The sequence below is a fragment of the Phasianus colchicus genome, chromosome 1, assembly GCF_987193195.1.
Source record: "Phasianus colchicus chromosome 1, bPhaCol1.hap1.1, whole genome shotgun sequence".
Classification (NCBI taxonomy): domain Eukaryota; kingdom Metazoa; phylum Chordata; class Aves; order Galliformes; family Phasianidae; genus Phasianus; species Phasianus colchicus.
The window spans coordinates 7,030,132-7,052,829 of NC_143436.1; the positions used below are offsets into that span (position 1 = coordinate 7,030,132).

General features: G+C 38.3%; 1 protein-coding gene across 15 annotated transcripts in view; it reads left to right on the forward strand.

Moving 5' to 3' along the window:
• CELF2 (CUGBP Elav-like family member 2) overlaps positions 1-20,158 on the forward strand; it is a 373,475-nt gene extending 353,317 nt beyond the window's left edge. For 11 of the 15 annotated variants that reach the window (XM_090134536.1, XM_090134518.1, XM_090134510.1 and 8 more), the window contains 4 exons: positions 1,745-1,942; positions 5,319-5,462; positions 10,740-10,911; positions 12,208-20,158. In XM_090134536.1, coding sequence (XP_089990662.1) covers positions 1,745-1,942; positions 5,319-5,462; positions 10,740-10,867 — 470 coding nt within the window. In that variant the 3' untranslated portion in view covers positions 10,868-10,911; positions 12,208-20,158. The remainder of the gene's footprint in view (positions 1-1,744; positions 1,943-5,318; positions 5,463-10,739; positions 10,912-12,207) is intronic. The other 4 variants (XM_090134525.1, XM_090134531.1, XM_090134522.1 and 1 more) reach the window with 1 other exon arrangement.
• The last annotated feature ends 2,540 nt before the right edge of the window (positions 20,159-22,698 follow it).

Sequence of the window (22,698 nt, forward strand, 5' to 3'; positions counted from 1 at the left end):
AGCTAAGAATATCACATCTCTGTCAAGTGTTTAGTCACACAAATTATAGTAATATCAAATGGTATAATTTATGCAGTACAGTTCTCTTAATTGGCACAGACTGTGGTGGAGCCAGAAAGGTGCCACTTGAGCAATTGTCCTGATTATCAGAGACTCGTAGGAATACACTTTCTGAATCTACATGAGAGATGGAAGAAAACTAGTAGGTCAGCATCTTTATCCTCCTCTGTCAATTCAGGATAATTCCCTCCAGTATTCTTTCTATCTCCAAATTACTCGTGTGATAAGGTTTATACCACTTCCCTTGAAGAAGATTGTTTCCTAATGTAATAGATTTAATTGTTCATTCACTGTAAAGTGTCCTCTGCTTAATTTCCTTACTTTTCTCCCATTTACATAGAAGCCCTTTATTGTTGCTCTGAAGTTAAGCCCTCTTTTTTTTTTCAATATTCCTATCTTTTGGGTCCCAGTACAACTCCACCAATTACCTCCACCCGTCATTTTGCCAACAGAAACTGTACACAGTCAATGACTAAGAAACTATCGGTGGTGGTTCCAGGTGCCCCATTTTTCTGGTGACTGTTTTAGTGTGCCTTGAGGGGCCTGATTAAGCCCTAATAAGTTGTTTGTGAGCTGTTTGCCTAAAAAATGGAGAGCACAGTGTAGTAATCACACACAAAAGGTGGCCTCTCAGACCTGCTGAGCACTTACTCTCTGTATGACAGAAGTCAGAATGTGGGCGATGAGCAGGTTTCTGAATCTTGCTACCCATTTGACTGCCAAAGGGGAAAAATAATTTTTTTCTGGAATTTCTGGAAAAAAATAAATGTTAATGTTGTTAACTTTGTTGTGGCTCATCTCAGAGCCATGAGAATGCACAGAAGTAATGAAAAGAGGCTGTAGTCCAGGAGTTCTTTTGCAGACAGTGCTGTCTGAATGGATGAGGGATGCCATTTTATGCACAGCTAGCAATCCAGTCCAAAATTTCCTCCTTGGCAGTCATCCCAGTCAAATTAACCTGTTATTTATCAGGATGTGGAATTGTGTTGAAGAAAAAAATTAGGCGGCTCTGCTTCCAGTGAGGAGTAAAGAAACACATTGCTAGAACCAAACACTTTTGTTTCTTTGTAAAAGATTCTTGGTTTGAGTGAAGCGCTTGCAGTCGCTACAGATGCACTGTTGTTCATCCATTCTGCCCTTACAAGTGTAGCTGGGGGAGGAAAATGGAAATGCAAAGCATCACCATCCATTTTCTGACCAGAAATCGAAGAGAAAAATCCTGGAGCTGTGTGGTTGGTTGTTTCAAAACGCTGTGAATCAGGGTTCTCTATTAACTCTGTATGAGCAAAGCATCCCTGTTGATAAAGACCGGTCCAGAGAGTGTGGGTTTTCTCCCAGAATGCTTCTTCTCAAGTGGTCAGCTCATGAAGATGGAGGTTGAACGTGTCCTGCTCTTGGACACCCCAAGAAGCAAGAGGGTTGATGGGCAGAGAGGGTTTGGGGGGCACAGAGCTGTAGTACTTGCCAGTAGCAGGCTGCATGTAAGTCCGTTTGACTGTGCAACCATTGTGCTGAAGTGATCCTGATGCCAAAGTCGTGTTTCTTTGTTTTCAGTCCCATTTGGTGCCACGCCGAGCTGCATGCACTGCCGTCTTTGTCAGTGTCAATATAATACCAACGACTTTCGGAAAGCACTAATGAACAAGTGCAATTTCTTTTCTCTATTGTTGGGTTTTTTGTAAAGTTGCTCAAATGCTCTCAGGTATGGCGGCCCTGAACGGAGGACTCGGCGCAACAGGCTTGACGAATGGTACGGCCGGCACAATGGACGCGCTCACCCAGGCCTACTCAGGAATCCAGCAGTACGCTGCCGCTGCGCTGCCCACCTTGTACAGCCAGAGCTTGTTGCAGCAGCAAAGCGCCGCGGGCAGCCAGAAGGAAGGTAAGCATCTGCCCATTTTAGGGTAAGCCATGCTCAACCAAGCGTGAGGTATTTCCTGGAAGACCCACAAGGCCAACAGTATCCCGGGCTGCATCAACAGAAGATGCAGGGAGGCCAGAAGGGAGAGGGAGGGGAATGGCCCCCTTTGCTCTGCCCTCATGAGGCCTCATCTGGACTGACGGGGCCCTAAACACAAGAAAGACATGGAGCTGTTGGAGTGGGTCCAGAGAAGGCCACAAGGATACTCAGGGAACTGGAGCATTTCTCCTTTGAAGACAACCTGAGGAAGCTGGGCTAGTTCACCCTGGAGAAAAAAAGGCTCAGTGGAGACCTCATTGTGGCCTTCCATGAGGGATACCAATTTTTTACACAGTCTGACAATGTTAGGACAATTGAGAGTGGTGAGGTGCTTGAACAGGCTGACCAGACAGGCTGCAGATGCCTCATTCTTGGAGGTGCTCAAGGTCAGGTTGGATGGGTCCCTGGGCAGTCTGAGTTGGTGGGGGGCCAACCAGCTCATGGCAGGGGGTTGGAACAAGGTGATCTTTAAGGATCTCACCTTCCAACCTAAGCCAGTCTATGTTTCTGTGGTTCTACGATTCTAAGACAATCTGGCATTCTCACAGCCATGCCTTGGGTTTACTTCTTCACAGTGGCTCAACGATAGATCTCAGATAGCCTTGTCTTTGAAGTTTACTCTTTCTCCTGCCCTGATTAGTCTTTTTCATTTTTTCAATCTCTACTGTAATTCTCTTTTCTTTTTTACCATCTCTCTTTTCAGCCATACCTTACTGACAGTTCTGCCCTAAAAGCTCTGCTGCGTAAAAAGGCATCAGTAGCAAAATTCATCCCTTTACAGGTGACCCTCACTCACGCTCTGCACTGGTTTCCATTTTCCATAATAATGGATTTAATCTGATTAGGTTTAAGTTTTCTGAGTCAGATCTGACTTTGCTCTGAATGGTTCTTTGCTTAATTCTGGGTTTTGCAGGGATGCAACTTAAGGGAGTGATTGCCCCTCTCCCCGCACCAGTAGAGCAAAACAAACCTCAGGAGTTTGCTGCTAAGAATAAATGAATAGTAATTACTAAATGTTTAGTAACATGAGGTTACCCTTTTCCCCTCTTTCATTCTCCTGTACTCAGGTATTTTGGGGTTTTGCTTCTGTTTTCATTGCTATCCCTTCTCACATCCAAAATTACAGCTAATTCTAGAAGGACAGGAAAATATTGCATGCTTTCTAAGATTGTATCTGTGTTCCCACTACTGCTCTTGCCAGAGATAAGCTTTGGAAATAAACCCACTGTAATATCCTCAAGAGAAAGATTTTTATCCTCGTTTAATATCGTATCTTGCACTGTTATGGGATGTGGTGTTTCCTAGGAAGATAAATTCGTCATTCCCACAGCTGGTTGTTATATGAAGACACTGTGGAGTTAAAATGAATATTTTCTCTAAATTTGTTGTTTCATTTACTGCTAAAAGCTTGGATTGTAGTAAATGGAAGCTTTTTGTTGGTTTGTTTATTTATTTATTTATTTTTCCAAATTTTGTTGTGTTCTGTGCTCTTGTCCTTCATCTCACTCACATTGGTCTGTGACAATGGACTGTTTGACACCAGATATTGTTTATCCGGTGTCATTCTAAGATACTCACTGAAGGACAGTTTGATTTTCTTCTGTTTGTTTTTGTCATTATATGAGCTATCAAGTGTAGGCTTGTTTTTGCTTTTTGAATTGACAGTGTCTTTTTAAAAACACAGCCTGTTTTGTTATGCCTTGTTTCTGTAAGTAAGGGGTTAAGTTAAAGTGAATAAATTCCATCTTTCAATACTGACAACTCTGTTTTACTTCTAACCATGATTTCTCATGGCATGGTGAAGAGTGGTCAAGGATAACAAAATACCAAAGCAAAATACAGTATCAGTACTGAGTGCTGAAGCACAGTGAACTGCCTCGTGCACATGCTGTAAACCATTGTTGAACAAGTTTTGCTTGCTATTTAAAAAAATAGTAATATTTTTAAATAATATTGTAAAAAAAAAAAAAAAAAAAAAAAGTTTTTTTGAAATTGTAATTTATTTTATGTCAGAAGAAATAAGGTGCAGGTGAAATTCTTTTTCCCTCTTTTCTCCCACCACCACCAACTTTTTTTTTTTCTTTTTTAAAAAGCTTTTTATAAGCCATTTAAATCTTATGTTGGGCAAACACTGCAGCCTTTTACTTCAGGCTGACTGAGGGCAGCAGCCTGGTTCTTCTGTTATGAGAGGTGGGTCTTCAGTGACTGCTTCTGTAGGTACTCCATGAATGCAGTGTGTGCTTCTAACTCCAATCTTGAAACCACAGACATCCCATCGTATACACACTTAGGTTCCATTAAGCAAGGGAATATTTAAGTGAGTTACTTTATACATGTTTTTATCAGAAATGTTTGTTCTCTTGTGCTCCCAGTGCCTGTGTAGGAGGGCCACGTGTCTGGTTGCATCATAGGTCACATTAATGGCTCATTCCCAGTATATGACTATAAAAGAAAAACTGAGCTGAGAATAAATAAAAAATAACACTATTATTGCTAGGGGGCATGCTTAAACCAATAGCACTGATAATGTGTATCTCAGACATAGGCTATAAGAAAAATATTCAAAAGCACCTTTCCTGTACCTTTCTTTTCAAACTCAACTTGTATAAAGCCACTTTAATCTCAACCCAGCAACTTCAGTTTGAACTTATTAAAAATGATTATTTTACAGAGTTTCTTCCAGGAGGTCGAGCTTTCTCAGGAGTATTTGTGTTTTAAAAAAGGGCAAGCTATTTAGTTCTTAGCATCTTTCTCTCTCTGACTTCCATGATTTCTAAGTCAAAACGTTTGCTTTGTGTTACCCTTTCTGTTCCCATTCCCACCAGCTTCCTGCCCTTTTAGTTTAAATCTGCGAGGCTCCAATCGGAGTTCAGCTGGTTGTGTTTCCCTAAATTCCTGCAATGGAGAATTAAACCAACAAACCCATGTAGGTGATTGAGGCAGCAGGGGGCTCTTTGTGCAGATCTTGGAGTATTGTGAGAGAGTAATACATTGTGTACCTGCTTTCCTAACCCTAATTTTACTGAAAGACACTTGAGTAAATTGAAGAAAGAGTTCTGCAGTTTAACTTCTTTTGTAGTAGAGGTATCAAGTGAACACTTTGTAAGATAGGATGCTCTAAAGAGCTCCATTTCAGCTCTATTCCTTTGATGATCCACTTACTTTTCTTCCTTCGGAGTTGCAAAGTGAAATTTTGCTTTCTGACCATCACCTTCAGTAAGTACTATGGAAAAACAGATTAAACGTAGCACTTGTAATAGCCATTTTCATACTTTTTTATTTGTTTGTTTTCCTAAAGGTCCAGAAGGGGCAAACCTCTTTATTTACCACCTCCCCCAGGAATTTGGAGACCAGGACATTCTGCAGATGTTCATGCCTTTTGGAAATGTTATCTCTGCTAAAGTCTTCATTGACAAACAGACCAATCTGAGCAAGTGCTTTGGTATGTCAAATTTAATAAATTAAATAGTAAGAACCACATGCACTGCATTGAAAAGGGGTCAGGAAAGAAAATTAACAGCAGCATGAGAAATGTCACACTGGAATCTCATTCCCAAAATAATGGACTCTTAATCCTCAAGTGAGTGGAAAGATGCACGGGCAAACTAGTTCTAACTAAAAATTGGATGTGAAAAAACAATAATAATCTTCCAGTCTGACATCTCGCTTAAATGTGTCAAGTACATGAAACTAATTACACCCTATGTGGGGGAATGTCATTTAGTATACTATTAAGCTGCCTTATTATGGATAACTAATTATTCTCTATTGTATAGCTGAGCCACTTAAGAATGCTCTATGTTTAACCCATTACTTCTACATTACAGGAATTTCTTTCTTCTGAATTAAGTACAAGATTGTGCAATTAGTGCTTGAATGGCTTGCACATGTAGTTCAGAACACTTTACAGACAGTTGGTGTCTAGATATGCAGCTATAACTGCTTTGGGCAGGTGCCAATGCATTATGAAGGGCAGCATATCCCCTTACCTTAGGGCAGGGATGAAGGTAGCACTGACAAGTTTCCTAGGAATGCTCTGAGCTAGCAGAAAGCTAGATTGCAATGGAGAAAAAGACAATGTGTTGGTTGTTATAAAACAAATTCTAGGGTTAGTCAGGTGGGCTGATGTTCTTTGAATGACATAGGTGCACCAGTTTAGTAAGTTGATAGAGTGGAAAACAGAATGTTAGTGAGTGGTAATTAGTTAGACTGTAGTCTAATAACTGTGATCTCAATGCAAGGCATGAAGAGAGCATGGAAGGAGGACAGAATCTCTGAAAGAAAAATGTGTGGAGGTTTGACCCAAAATACTGGAACTTCCAGAAAAATGACAGCTCTTTCCCAGAGTGTAGAAAAACAACTGTATGTATGATAAATTAGTCATGACAGTCCCTTTAGTTTCAAAAACTCCTTTGTACTGGCACCTATTACTCTTTGCACAGCACCATTCCTTAATTTTCAGGCTTCCCTGTTAACCATAATACGTGTTTCTTAGCTTGCCTATCATTACATTTTTATAACTACGTTCTGTTAAAATGTGTCTGTCAAAGGTTTTGTCTACACAAGGGCCATTCAGGAGCAGCTGTTGGGCTTTAAACCATTTTGGAAGGGGATGAATTTATCTAAACACACAATACCCAAACCAAAGCAGCATTTATCACACTACTCAGAAACACCTACTGCACTGGAATTCAAGTCATACCACAATCTGAGTGTTTTTCATGTTTTTCACCTAAAGACAAATCCTTAGTACACCTGGAAAGTAATTCAATTCAGAGAAAGGGTGCGACGTTCTTTCTGCATTTTCCCATATATGTTTTGGTCCCTGTTTATGCTTTACAAAAAAATTGTTCGTATTTAGACTAATATAGTCCAGCGTATTTCTGCAGTGGGTTAAAACACTCCCTGAGGCTGTAGCAAATTTGAAAAGTGGAATTGAAAATGACTCCCTATTGATCTGGAACCAGTTCAGTTAGTATGTTGGGGTGACAAAATCATTGTTGAGGTCTCCACGAATCTTGATGAAATGTCAAATCAAGCTGTGTTAATCGAAACGCAGCAATTGTGATCACTAATGAAAAAATGTAGATTAGTTTGAGCAGGCAGCTCAATTCATCAACTTGCTTCCCACACTAGCTTTTTGTGAGTTTCTTTTTACTGTTTGATTACCTACCTACACATTCATCTGGATTTATGGGACACAATTACCTAACTTAGAATGATGAACTGAGGCAATCTTGTTTGAGGGAAAACAAAGGGGTCAACACCCAATGGATGGAGCAGTCCTCTGTCTTTTAGGCATTAGTCAAGTTTCACTAACATTGCAATTCCTCATTCTTCCTTCCCCAGATATTCTGCCACCAGTGAGAGAGTTCTGCTTTAAAAGCAAAAAGTACTGTGCTGGCAGAGGAAGTTGAGATGTTCAGATTCAGTAGTTGACTACCTGTGTGATGCTCCTAATCACAGGCCAGAATTAATCCTGTGAGTTTAGCATACTGTATGCATTGGCCCAGTTTTACTAAGCAAGAATCACCTCATCTCTTTGTCGTTTCAGCCCCATATTTGTATTTCAAAAGCTTTTTTTTTCTCTCTCTTTGTACCCTCACCAAAAACTGGCACAATGGTGCATCTGAATTACTCGTTTCTGACTCGTAATGGCCATTGCTCGTAGTGCAGTTTGGGCTTTACTCTTTTTTGTTTGGCTGGTATGGCTGGGGACTTTTTGGAAGTCAAATTACAGATGAGGACAGAGTGAGCACTAGAATGGTGAAAACATTGTCCAAGGCTGTCCATTGGTAGAATTGGAAAGAGAAGGTACATTCCAAGTGAATCTCGCAGTAGTAATACAGAATAATAAGCTTTTATGTAACACTGCCTCACAAAATGAAAAATTACTTTTCTTTGCAGAAAATAAGCTTTGGTATTGTTTGCTTTCTTGTCCAGCTCAAATGGATGCTCAAGAGATTAAATAGTGATGAGGATGACAGGACAGTCCCTCTACCCCTGAAAGTACTCTTCTGTGAGCTCTCATGAGCTCTAGTTGATTATGCAGACAAAAGGTTTCACTCTCCAGGCTTCTCATTTTTCATAAATCTTACAATAACAGAAATGAGAAAATGTAAAAGGCAGGGGAGAAGGAATCCAGTGACATCCATGTGTAAATTCAGTCTGCCACACAGCAAAATCACTACTCAAATGATTAAAAATATTTATCCTGGTTACAAAGGTACCAAGAGATTTAAAACAAAAATCAGGATCATCATGACATGTGCTTTGAAAATTGATAAGGAATATAATCCCCATGTAACCTGCAATTTAAGTTTCAGACCAAAAAAAAAAAAAACATGAATGGTTGCAATCAGAAACAGATAAATAAAGGGAGAGAATGCCAGACTCCTCCACGAGCTTTAGAAGTGAAGGTTGATGATAAGGGACAAGATGAAAGTGTAACAGGCTAATGTAGATATAGCATTCTATGTATAGAGACAAATTGTGAATCAGAATAACAATTGAATGATAAAGGCTGATTCCACTGGTGCAGCACAGAGGATGTATATTTGAATTTGTGGCTGTGTCAAGGAAACTATTAAAGAGACATTGAATGAAGTGCCTTATTACATCCCTCTGGAAGGTAAGGATAGCCTGAGATTATTGTTCTTCTGTCAAAAGAGGTGCGTCTCATTTTGTGACATAAACAGTGGGCAGAAAAGCTACCTCTGGGTGTACTCACTTTTCTTTATTCACCATTCATAGGTGCCACAGATAGATGTTTAGATCAGTTGCTTAACCTTGAGGTCACTAAGACTAGGTAGGATAAAAAGGAACTAAGATAATGAGAATTTTGTAGCCAAAGACCATTCTCATTGCTCTTAAGAGAACAACATGAAGGTCAGGAAGGCTGTAGAGGAAACTGCTGAAGTGTCAAGGAAGGTAAGAGTAGCTACACCTTGGTTATGGAATGTCTGCCTGAAAGGTGCTACAGCTGCCTTTCAGTTCATGATAGCTATGTCTTCTGTTCCTAAGGAAATTCCAGTGCTTGAGACTGAGGTCTGTAAGCTGATGGAATTAGACAAAAGAGTGCAGTGCTAAGACAGTGATTAGAGTCATGTGGATAGATAAGATCTCCTAGAAGAAGGCCGGGAAAAGAAATGAAGAAAAGAAGAAAGTGATTAAGCTGTTCAGGATATGGCAATAATATTAAGAGGAAATGATCAAGGGAAGAAAGCGAGGAAGTGACAAGTTACTGAGAACTAAGGAAGGTATCAAGGAGCATTTATTATCTCTTAAGAAGTTGATGACTAATCAACCACATGAAGCAATTGTACTGGCTTTGGCCAGGAGAAGGTTTACAAAGATTTAAGTGAGAAGTGTTTTTTGAGTGGAATGAGCAGATGTGAACCTGAATTGTCAGAGAAGAATCATAAGTAAATAGTTTGGTGAAGGTGATTTAAGGTGAACTAGAGGGAAGGTCTAGGAGGGCAGACAGGGACCACGTCACTTGTTAAGTGGGGTTCTTCTCTTTACAATGAGGAAAGTGTATCACTCTGACACTGAAGAAGAAAGAGGGCAGCAGTGTGAGTTAAGTAAGAGCCATGAAAGAGCAGGTTAAAATGATGGTAAAAAGATGTCTTAAATCAGAAAAGGATGCAGACACTAAGCATAAATGAAGAAAGCTGATAGAAGAGAGCAGCTGAGAAGTGTTGAAAACAAAGTGTATAGGAGGCATCTTTAACAGAGTGAAGGGATGTGTATTAAGGCAAATTCAAGTGGAAAGAAGAGGGAGCATTGCAAAGCCGATGCATAGTAGCAGGCAGGAATGCAGTAGTAATTAGCCATAGCAGAGACAGAGCAGCAGTTAGATGAGCCTTGCAATTACAAGTGGGAGGCCCAGATATGAAAATGAATTTTGGGCTTCCTGAATCAGGGAGATTTGAGTCCATTATGAACAGAGCTTTTTGAGTCTCGCGGGGAAAAGAAAGCTGAGCCAGACCAGCCATTCTGAATTACCCGAGCAAGCATTATCCCCTCTAGTTAGTGCTAACAACTGAGGAGCAGAAGATCTGAAGTTCTCATCAAGCCCTGCCATCGTCTTTATGATGTTGCTTAATTTCGATCCTTGCATGCCCCTTTTGGGACCAAGAGGCTGAATTAATTAACATTTAATGTACCTTGAGGTCTTGAACTGGAAAGAGCTGCAAAAATACAAAATATTAATATTGCAACTGTCCCAGGCTGGGCCCAAGGAGATGGTTGTTTAATACCACCCAGGACCAGTGCTCATGAGCTTACTTTCAGAAGTGCAAATGCACACAAGCATCCAAGTTTGAGTTTTGTTTCTGTAACCAGGTATTCTGTTTCAGTTTCACATCAGCAGACTGGGCTAATAGACCGGGATGTATGTAGATATTACAGTGAAAAGTGTTACAGGTGATAAATATCTACAGTCTCTAAGGTAGGTATATAAAAAAAAAAACAGATTGGGAAACTGCATTGCACCAAAACTGGACAACCACATCCCAAGTAGAAAAGAAATATTGTAAAGGTAAAGGAGAAGGAAAAGGAAAAGAGAAAGGTAGTGGGATATGAACTGTGATCATCTAAATAAAGAGAGATAAATGTGTCAAACAAATAGCAATAATAAAATCCTAACAAAAGCCTTCTGAAATTTGTTCTAACCTACAGTTTGCTTTCTCTCCCGCCTCCGTTCTGTGTCTCATAGGTTTTGTTAGCTATGACAATCCAGTCTCTGCACAAGCTGCTATCCAGGCTATGAACGGCTTTCAGATTGGCATGAAACGCTTGAAGGTTCAGCTGAAACGCTCCAAAAATGACAGCAAACCTTACTGATCTTAACCCCAGATGCTTACTGCTCTTATTTTAGCTTTCTTAGGGTAAGTCCCATGAGCAAACCTGTCCTCTGCAGGGGGGTTAAGAGAGAACATATAGCCAACCTTCACCAAGAGACAGTTATTTTTACAGTTACCACTTCCATTTCCCCACTTGTCCTTATTACACTTGGCTCACATTTCCTCGCCAAGTAATTACTGAGTTGTGTTACTGTATTTTGTTTTGCAGCATAATTTATCTCCTTTTTGAAAAATAAACGTCTTGAGATTCAAAGCAACACACACACACACTCTCAAAAAATGTGCAATTTAACTCTGTGAACCCTGGTGCCATTAGCACACAATAAAAGTTGTTTTCTATGGATGGATCCTATTTTACCAGGGTGGCACCAGCAGTTTATAGGTTAAAGAAAATGGCCTCATGCCAGTTGAAGCACTTATTTTGCAACAAAAAATTTTAAGCAAGTCTTTCCACTACATCAACTTGTTTTCTGAGAAGATTTGATTTTTTTTTTCTCAGTTCAAAACAATGTATTGTTATATATTAGTCTGATTTTACACTGGTCGTCTTTATATTTCACTTTTTTTTTAAGTTCTTGGTTTTTTTTGGAAAGGATTAATGTAAAAAAGATTTAGAGATCTGTTTCTAAAGCTACAGGGTTTAAAATAAAAAAAAAATAAAATAAAATGAGTGACAATACTTGATGTTTCTTGAGAGATAAATTTAATAATAATAAAAAAAGAAAGCCACAGGCCTGTAAATTTTATTTGTAAAAAGCATTTCTATTTTTATACAAAATTTTTACTGCCTCAGAAATAATGGAAGTTATTTATTGCCTATTGTTAACTTATTGGATACCTAAAGAGCAGCTCTCTATGCTAGCTAGATCCTTTGAAGTAGTCTCTAGAGTAATTGTGCCAAGAATGGGCGCTTTTTCATTGTTGAACCCTACACCCCTTACAGTTCATGCTTTTATCCTCTTGTTTGTATTTGTCTGGTTATTTTGTTCGTAGTTTCCATTACCTAGTTTAAAGTTCAGTCGTCTGGCCCTTTTTTTCCCTCCCCGTACCTTTATGTTACGTTTGTAGAAACTGGTTCTTTCCTCTCCTTTCTCCCCAAAGACGAATCCATTCTCTCTGGCTCCTCTCAGATGGATTCTTTTGGGGTTCCATTGTGCTGTTGTTGACAAGTATTGTAAGTTAATGCAAATTGTGTGAACAGCTCATAGACTCTACTGATAAAAGATTTGCATTAGTTTTCTCCTGCACCCATAAAAGTGATTTTGTTTGTGCTGCATAGATTCTGTGTAACTTTTTTCCTCTTCCTTGTTTTTTCCCTAGACATCTCCATGCCCGTTAGCCCATCGTTTGCCTAGCATGTCCCTGTGGCGTCTCAAAAAAAAAAAAAGTTTCATCGTCCCGTCATTGTTTCTGATGTCTTTCTGACCTCACATCATATTTGGTTCTCCTACTGACCTTTGATCTAGTTTGACCTTTGAAATTTGCATGTGACCTCATCTAGCTATGAATTCTGGGAAGTCAATGTGAAAAAACATTGCTGCATTCACGCAAGACTGAAATTTATTATTAGATAAATTAATGATAGGATTTAAAGACAACCTGTGGCAAAATGTTTTTTCTTTCTTTCCTTTTTTTTTTTTTTTTTTTTTTGTTTGTTTTCTTTGTTTTTCTTTTTTCCTTTGGGTTTCGTTTTCTTTTGGTTTTGGTTGTTTTTTTTTTTTTTCTTTTTCATTTCGTAAAAAAATAAAATAAAATAAAAAAACAGACTTGAAAGTATTATACAGGGATTGGCATTCTGCCTGGTCACTGGTGACAATAGCAATATGTGTCCAGAGGCACAGAATGTTGGTTTCTAACAGACTACTTCCAAAACAGTTTGAGAAATAAAACTGTCTGATTTTAAGTCTCTAGAGGTCTGTAATAGTTTTTACATTTTTCAGGCAGTGTAAAGTTTTTTGATAAGGCCATTTTAGGTGGCTCACTTTCTCATTAAAGTATATATATAGAACCACTTTTTGTAGATTAGTATAAGAAAATATTTACCCTGTTTTAGGGCAAATGCTACCTACTTGTGTCACCTTTTGCTGAACTGACTCACAGTTAGACAATCCATGGTTTAATGCACATGAAATTACCTATATTTTATACTGTTTCAATGTACAGAAGAAAGGTTACTGTAAAATGTGTTACGTTGGTGCTTCTGTGAATTAAGTTGTGGTTTCATCATGAGTCTTATGGTCTTAAGTGTTCTATGTTTATAAAAGACGAGTTTAAAATTGGTTTACTTGAAGAAGGAGAACAAAAACGAGATTCAAAAAAAAAAAAAAAAAAAAACCAAAAAAAAAGTTGTTTGCTTAAAAAAAAAAAAAGAATTTCATGTGAAAAAAAAAAATTAAAAAATATTCCAGAATAAGTTTGTGTTGGCTTGTGACGCATTGATGTCATTTTTTTATTGTGAACAATTTAGATGTGTTTGTGTTCAGCAAAATGTGATCGGTTTTTCTTTTAAAGAAAAAAAAAAATCAGTGAAACTATAGTGCCAAATTCCAAAGGTACTTTCTTCCTAGAGCTTCAGTGTGTTTCTTGTGTGAAGTAATTTGATAACATGGGTATTTTATTATGTGTTTTGTATAAATCCCTAATATTTAAAGAAAAAAGAGGTTAAAAAGTTTGTTAACTTGCTATCCTGTGGTCTTGTTGCCTGAAATTGTTATTGTTTGTTATTTCTCTTTGATGTTTTTTGTAAAACATTGTATAAGTGCCCATGTTTCACTTTTTTAACCACTCTGCACACATCAATGCTGTGAAAGCAAACCTCACAATGTATTTTCTTCATATTGTATGGAAACCTCTAAGGTGAGAAAGTTTTGAACTTTTAACCCTTTCCACCCAGAGCTGTCTTGAGTGTTAATACCTTTTATACATTCACCATTTTGCTGTTTATTTTTATATATATATATATATATATAAATATATATATACTTAGTTTTTTGTGGTTTATTTAATACATGGTTGAAATCAGAACAATGCACAGGGCAGATCTGAAGGACAAAATTATTTTACTGCTGTCTAAATTTCTTCTGTATCTATAACTAAAATTATTTAAAACGATAATTAACTTGTGGTTTTCCTTTTTAGATTTTGGGGATTTTGTCTTTTCTTAAAGAGCTTTTAATATGCTGCTGGAATATGCTATTCAGTATTAATAAAATAAAAGAAAAATAAAACAATTCTTTAATTATCTATTGTGTGAACCGCTCCCAGAAAGGAGTGGTAAATCCACCATTTGAAAACCTTGAGGAGAAAAAAATAATAATAATATTTTTGTAATTTAAATAAATGAACTTTTGCTTAAATCAGATGCACTAGATCTTCCTGGGTGAAAATTCAGCGTGCACTGCAGTTAAACTACTTTTTATGGATAAAGTTTACATACACTGTAATGTTTGATGTTATCTGCCATTACCTGTAACGGCGATCTATCGGCTTGCTCCTGCAGACACTCGCGTAGAGAGGAGTAACTTTACTCGTCCAGTAGTCCGTGGGAATACAGTTGTGACTGATGTGGGTGTTTGCTGGAGGAAGCTGTGTGTAAGGAACCAGAAAAGAGATGCTGGTTGCCCTTTCACGGCCTTGTAAGTCTAATAAGATTGCATTTCTACCGCACAAGTAGTGACCAACAACCAAATTCGGTTCTTTGCTACCGGTGTAGCGAATTTGTTGCCAATCCAATGCGTGTGAACAGCAGCACCTGCTACTGATGATAAAGTGCCATGCCTTCTTCCTAGCTCTATCTGATTATATTCAATGCCATCTCAATTTAAAAACAAAGCCCTATATGAACAATATCAGCTGGTGCACTCTTGTCTCTCATCCCCAACTTAAACGCTTCTTTATGTAGAGCCCTGGGATGGAAAGGACTAGCCTCTAGTGATGCAAAAAAGTTTCCTTCTTATAGCACATGCACTTATAAATAAATGATCTATACTTTTCTCACATGTTTTTACTACTGCTGGGGCCTTCCTACACCCTTTGAGGGCTATTTTGTACTACTTGCAGCAATTTTGCATATTCAAAGTATCATCTCACGTACGTTATATTATATATATGTACATATATATATAATATGAGATCATCATTTGGATTGTTTAGACTGTTTCACTAATTTTTCCTCGTTGTACCCATCATATAAATTTCCAAAGCTTTGTTAGATGCCCCAATGTGTCCTGCAGGTTTACTGGTCCGCTGACAGCGGTGGCGTCTCTGGTCCTCGGGCAGTGTAACTCGGCATTGGCTGCAGACCCAGGCAGGTGCCCCAAATTATGCTACGTGAGATATTGGCTTAGCAGTGGGAGAGGAAGGACAGTTCAGTATTTCCAGACAAGTGAGATGGGTCCATATTGAAATATTTATTTTCATTTTATTTTTTTCAAAAATCAGGTACAAAAATGAAAGCCCAAACATACACCTCCTTGGAGACAAATTATCTACCAGTTCTCTTTGAAAATATTGAATGGAAAAAGCTGCAAGGGTGCAAGGGCCTAATAGGAGAGGAAGAAAAACAAGGGAAATTGCTTTACAAAATTCTAATCAGAAGACTAGACTAGTTGCTTTTTTTCAAACAAATTAGCTAATTGCAATGAAATGGCAGTCCTCAAAGGAGTAACAAGTTCATCTTTCTTTCACCATAGGGGTTACAGTTCCTTGGCTTGTGCTACTCTGGAATCATTTTACTGTTTCTGTTTTTATTATCTTAAGTGCTAATTAACAAAAGGAAAAAATATCCTGTAGTTTCATTACTTTTTTGGATAATGTCATACAAAAAGAAAAAAAGAAGAAAAAAAAAAAGAAAAAAAAAAGAAAAAAACTATGTATTTGTGTTTTTTTTGTGCTGTGAGAATTGTTGTTTGTAGATTAATAATACTATCATTTTGTTTAGAATTACAAACTAGTTTTTAAGTATTGTCTGAGAAAAGCCAAAGTTAATGCAATCTAGTGGAAACTGTAAGACCATTTGAGTATTGTTTCTGTTTTATTGATGCATTTGAATTTTGTTGTTTGATGGAATTTGAGCCAAAAAAAAAAAAAAAAAGAAAAAGAAAAAAAAAGCAAGCTTTCCTATTTCTACGACCTGATTGTACTTAACGCATTTTGTACCAGTGGAACTTTTTATACTGGAGATTAAAAAACAAATGGAAATTTTTGTGGCTTACTCTCGTGGGCCCCCTCGATCATGACTGATTTTCAAGTTTGATTTCTGGACGGTAGAAAGAGAGTTGGTTTTGTTTAGAGAATTAAAAACTTTGGCTTGGTTTCTTTTTTTCCCTTTGCTTATATCTAGTGTTTAGAATTTTGTCTTAACAAAAGCGGTAAGTTTCACTTTTTATTCTGTATCGTGCAGTTACACAATAAGGTAATTAGAATTAGGAGTACTCGGTCACTTTGCGTGGATAAATGTATTAGTTAAAGCGTTAGGGGTTTGCTTTTTTGCTGTTTAGATCAGAGTTTTTTCTGATTCTTCTGTCCTCATTGTGAACATAACCGTGTAGTTGAAACAGTCAGACTTATTTTTGTAACGTATGTTATTGTGTGATGCAGTTTTTTGCTTCTGTCTCCAATATTAAACCATTTTCCTAATACTTGTCTCTCTACTTTGTGTCTCGTATTGTTGGTGGTCATTATGTGTTGGTAATACATCTACACACCTCACTGTTTCACGTTCCTGTTTTTTTTTTTATTTTTTTTTTCCTCTATTTGTTGGTTGTGTACAAAAGATACAGTCGATTCCACCTAAGTGAATATCTGATTGGGGGGCAAAAGAGGATTTGTACATTTTAGCCATGTTACGGTTTCTTTGATTTTCTTCTCTCTCTCCCTCCCCCTAGTCATGCCTTATCACTTGGATAATCTGAGCAGGAAGCATCTTAAATGAGTTTCCTGCAAAGTCGTACGGAAGATAGCTTTTGTGAGCCTTCTAACTGTAAAAGCTTATGCACACAAACACACAGAGAAATCAGAAGCCATGTGAAAAGCTTTTTTGCCAACGTGCCAGTCAGTCTGCAGAATGCGGACTATGGAGATCAATTCTTCCTAGTCGTTCAAAAAAAATACTGTGCCGCCGCTTCGCAGAAGCGTATGAAACATTCAAGAAAAGGAGAATATAGCCTTGGGATTTCTTCCGAACTGCACAGTAATCTGATGGCATATGGTGTTAGTCAAACTCCTTAGCAACTAATCACATCTTAACTAGGGCTGTGAGAGCCTGCAGAAGCCTACCAGGTGAACAAGCTTGTTACGTGCAGTTACACATATCATAATTTAAAAAATAAAATCCAAGTGAGCACAGAGAGACTCTGTTAAAGCCAGTGGGAGAAAAATAAGCAAAACAAAACAAAACTCTGGGAAAAAAAAATCTCCTGTTGTTCAAACGGGTGATGTTTTTGTTGTGGGCTTACAGAGCAGCTCATTCTCAGCACTGGCTAATAGTATTACACAAATCTCAAAAAAGGAACAAAAGAAATACCATAGCACTTCTTTTTTCTTTTTTTTTTTTTTTTTTTTTTTGTAAAGTTGGCTTTCAGCTTTTTTATTTTACTTTTTCATTTCTTATAATTTTTTCCTCATGAGAATCTCTCTGCTCTTCCCCACGTCCGTCATGATGAAATAAAAGACACGAAAAATTCTCTGTTGTTCTGGTTTACGAAGTCTCTCTTCTCTCCTCTGTCTGATCACAAACTTTATAATTTGGAGAGGGGAAAAAAATAAAAATAAAAAAAAAACAACATAACAAAAACCAAACCCAAGGAGGAGAGAGAAGCACTGGCAAGTGCTCTCTGGAATTCAAGCCATATGCCCACGTCCCTTTCCTTTGTCCCATTTTCTGTGATGCTCAGGAATCGAAGACCACTTAAAAGTGCTCTTATGAGACCCAATGGACACTCCTTCCTCGTGTCTCCTGTCCCCTGGTCCCTCTGGCACGCTGGCTCTGGCTCACACACACACAGCTCCAGGCACGGGGCATGGCGCTGGGTGCTCTGCGGTTTGCAGCCATGACCTTGACTGCTGTGTTTGGAAGAGTTTTGGAATTTTTGGGTGGCTCGTGAGTTGGCCTGGTTGATATTGCTAGAACTATTTTTTATTTTTTTTTAAGGTTGGCAGTTGTTTTTTTTAAAAAAAACTTTTCCACAGAAGTCATAGAGGTGATGAGTCTGGCATAGAACCTTCTAGGTTGGAAAAGACCTCCGAGATCATCAAGCCCAACCATCAGCTTGACCTACCGAGTCCCATCACCAAGCCATGTCCCTTAGGGCATCCCAGACAAGCTCCAGTGTTGTCCTGTAGGTCCTGTTCTCAGGGGTCAAGTAAACGCCTTCCCTGCAGCCCTAGGTTTAATCCAAAACCACAGAGGCCTGTAGAGTACAGGGGAGCAGAACCTGATGGTCAAGCTGTGTCCTGGGTCTTTTACACCTCTAGATTTCGTGATCCTGGTTCTGGTTATGTTGATGCCAGTGGTTTAAGTTAAGTCTGGACTTGCATGAATGATAAATCAGAGTTGGTCTCTGGGATTTTTTTGTTGCTGTTGTTGTGGATGTTGGTTTGTTTTTTTTTTTTCCCCAAACTTGATGATTTTAGGAAAGAAATTAGAGATTTGTGAGGGGCTCTTCTCCCAAAAAACATAACCAAAAAAAAGAACTTTTGCCATAGTTGAGTTTCTTTTAAATACTCAGGGCTGGAAGAGACAGGTTTTTCTTTTTTTTTTTTTTTCTTTTTTTTTTTCCTTTTTTTTGTAATTTCAACAATGGGGAAAAATGAGTTCCTTAAAGCAATGCAGCTGAACAGTTTGTCCTGCTTAAATGCATGCTTTTAATTTCAATTATGTAAGGCACCTTGCAGCGTTAGCAAAATGTCTCTTTGTTAGCTATATGTGTATCACCATGGGAAATTACCAAACTGTCACAAGACTTGCTGATTAAAGAATAGCCTGCCAGAGTGTGTGTGCCTTTGCCCAGTGTGACTCTTAGGTATTAGGCTGAGGAAAACAGTTTAACAAAATGTAGTGTGAATCATTCCTGATAAGTGAATAAAGCATTGTGACCAAGCAATCAGATTATTCACTTATCAGGAATCGACTGTACTGAGAGTTTGCCTGATTGTTTCTGTTCCTCATCTCTGTTGTAGTTTCACTACTTTGCTGTGTTCTGTTTTTTCTCTCATGCTCTTAGCAAAATCACTGGGAATATCCCTTCGTGTGATCATGAAACATGCTACTGAGTAACAAATAAAAAAAAAAAATTTAAAATATAAAAATGATATCTTAAAATCTATGCACTTGCTATCAGGAACACAATACTGGATGTGTCTTATATATATTGAACTATAATAGTATTCGATTTCTTAAATAAAGCTTAAGAAAGGATTCTGTTGTCTGTAAAATTTTATGAGCATTAAATGGAAAAAAAAAAAATGTTTATAGGGTTGGGCACGTTTTTGTTATATGAAATCTTACTGGGTATGTGGTCTTTAACCATACCCAGGCAAATGTTGTATAATCTGCTTGATATATTTCATTAATAACTCAGACCTTGAAAATTAGTGTGCGGGGAGAAAAAGTCTTACCTTTCAGTGACTTTCAGCAAAAGACACTAAAATGCAGAATTTTCTATCCTTTTCCAAACGTGCTTGCTTTTGCACTAAACTGGTATAAAATAGCTAAAATATGTGAATCAGAAAATGTAATGAAATATTGCTATATTTCTTCCACAAACAGTAATATACTTCTTTTTGGTATGTGACTTTTTTTCCTCTTGATTCTGGATAGGTTTAGAGTAAAAACGAAACTCGGTATACTCAATCAGAGATTCAGCACTCGAGGTCAAAGCATCTTTTTGCAGAAGACAAGTGACTTACTGTATCCTGTATCTGAGCCTTCTTTTAGGAAAACATTTCCACATCAAAACCCATGAATTAAGTGGGAGCCTAACAGCGAAAATCATTGGGTACACTGAAAAAAAATATTCCTTTATGGCTGTACATTTGCCACAGAATTGTACTTTTTGCACAGTCAGATTTTTGTGGAAATGCCTGGACTGCTTGTATTTAGCAAACTTACAATAATGTCAGCCTTTGGCAGAAAGATCCAGGAGAGCGGTGGGGGTTGCTTTCTTTTTTTTCTTTTGAACTGCATTACTGCCTCACTTTTCATATGCCATTATATTATCTGGAAAAAAAAGAAAAAAAAAAAAAAAAAAGAATATTAAATTGTGGAAATCTACCTGCTGCTTGTATCATTCTCTATTTACACATCTTGAGCCAACGGTATAGACATGGGGTGGCCAGCCTTGCTAGATGAGTAACCCTAACATACTACTCCCAGAAAAGCCATGGGAAGAACAGCATGGGGCAGCAGGGTGCTCCTGTCCATCTCACCTCTGCACTGAACTCAGGGACTCAGCCCTGCTGACATATTACAGATACTAATTAATAGCAGTGATAAGTTTCTATTCATATTCCCCGATTTTTCTCATTAGCAGACTATTTTTTGTCCATTAAAGGGACGTGGAAAGTTGCAGTCATTTTCTGAATCGTTCGCCCCTGTTTATAACCTAATTGTTTTACATGAATGCTAATATTTCTCTCTCACACATTTATATCTATCAGCTAAATCAGCAGTAAAGTAAACTCTTCTGGGATGCATTCCTATATCAATTAGCAAGGATTTATGCTCTAAAGCACCATTAACATTAATGAGAGTGTGCTCTTTAGCATAAACAATTGGCGATAGGTCTGGTGGACTTTATTTCATAAACAAAGAAGCATTTGAATCCCAGTGAGTTCTTCTTGAAGACAGTCCTTGAGGGAGCGATGTCCCAGCCTCCCCAGGCTGCCCTGGGGACATCTGGCAGGATGTGCATCAATTGCAAAAGGAGAAGTTGTTGGTTTGGAGAGCAGGCTAACTTCTGGTACAAGGTTTAGCTGGCCATTTCCCTTCTAAAAACCTGCCTGAGGACACAGCAGATAAAATCTTCAGCATTATGTCATGTCCCTCCAGCTGATGGGTTCAAGATTTTACTCTTGACTTGCCCACACTGCATGGTGCCACAGGGTGGAGTTCATGGAGAAGGGATTTGGGAAGGAGGCAGAAGGAAGACTAGAGGTGAAGCCCCATTGAGCCAGTGGTGGGTTTATCAGCTCCCTGAATTAACATTTCACAGCTCCATGGCTTTTAGTACTTACTTAGTGTGGGACCCGTAAATAGAATCATAGAATCACTGAAGTGGGGAAAGACCCTTAAGATCATCAAGTCCAACCATCACCTAACACTACCAAATCTATCATTAAACCATGTCCCTTAGAGATACATGTCACTTAAATACCTCCACGCATGGAGGATTCCCTGGGCAGCCCATTCCAATGCCTCAATACTGTTTCAATGAAGAAATTCTTTCTGACGTCCAGTCTAAACCTCTCCCAGTGTTTCCTTTTGTCCTACCACCTATCAGCTGAGAAAAGAGACCAACATCTTCCTCAATGCAGTCTCCTTTAGGGTGCTGTAGAGAGTGGTGAGGTCTCCCCTCAGCCTCCTCTCCTCCAGACTGAACAACCCCAATTCCCTTCAGCTGTTCCTCATATCTTGCCTCACCAAGTCTCACTTTTCACATCTTGGACATTTTCCCCCTCACCTCATGCTTGATCAAGTTAACAAATGCATAATAAAAAGGTTTCAATCTTTATCTGAATCCACTGAGAGTTGGGGTCAAAGTCTACTGCATCCCAGAGGTGTGTGGTCTGTCAGGTCCCTCCTCTTGCTTCTGCAAATGTTTTCTCTGTTGGTTCTGCCTCTGCCCACTGCTGCTGCATTAACAAGTGCTTTTGTATCTACTATTTTCCCCCAAAGGCACTCATAAAGAAATCTCAAGTTTCTTTTCAATCCTCCTTTCCAGAAAAATAATAAATACATCCTGTTCTTGAGGGTTACACGTATAACAGTGGCTTTTTGGTCCCTGAATAATTTTTGAGACATTTCTGCAACTTTTGTTTTATTCTTTTCTTCCTTTTTTCCTGACATTCTTTCTAGATTCCAGGTAACTGACCTGGAGGCATTATTTTGACATGAAGTGTAGTGATGCACCATGCAGAAATAAGGACTTCATCCCTATTCCTCTGAATTACAGTCAGAGATTGCATCAGTCCTTGCAAGAAATAACACTCAAAGGCTGCAAAATATCATCTTGGAAGAATGGGTTGCTTCTTTAGCATGCCTAAATCCCTGTGCTGCAGGACCCTGCATGCGTGATCTGCTTGCTTGTTTTTGGATATAAAAGCTTGCTAACAACAAGAGCACTTTTGTGTAATTCCTGGTCCTCTTCATTATTTTCCAGTATTATCAGCAGTTTTAATATTTACTTTCAGGTCATTAGTGAAAACACTCAATAGCATTCAGACCTATTACTGATCCCTGCAGAACTCCTCTAAAAAAATACTCTTCTATAATGATTCCTCTCTGACAACTTCTTTGTTGACATGTCAGACAGTCCTTAATCCATTTTATGTGCTTCGTATTGATAGGGTAGAATGTTAACATTTTAATCAGGATCTGCTGCGCCGTCAAACATACCGAAGTCAGAATATATTCCATCTTTGCAATTATTTTTATCAGCCAAAACATACAATCACATCAGAGAATGAAATCAAGTTTGACAACCTTTCCTCCCTAAACAGGATGATGATTGGCGTTAATTGTTTACCTCTTCTTTAATGTCTTCTGTTCCTTTATACCCACATTAGTATTTCCTTTATTTTGCCAAAGAGCAA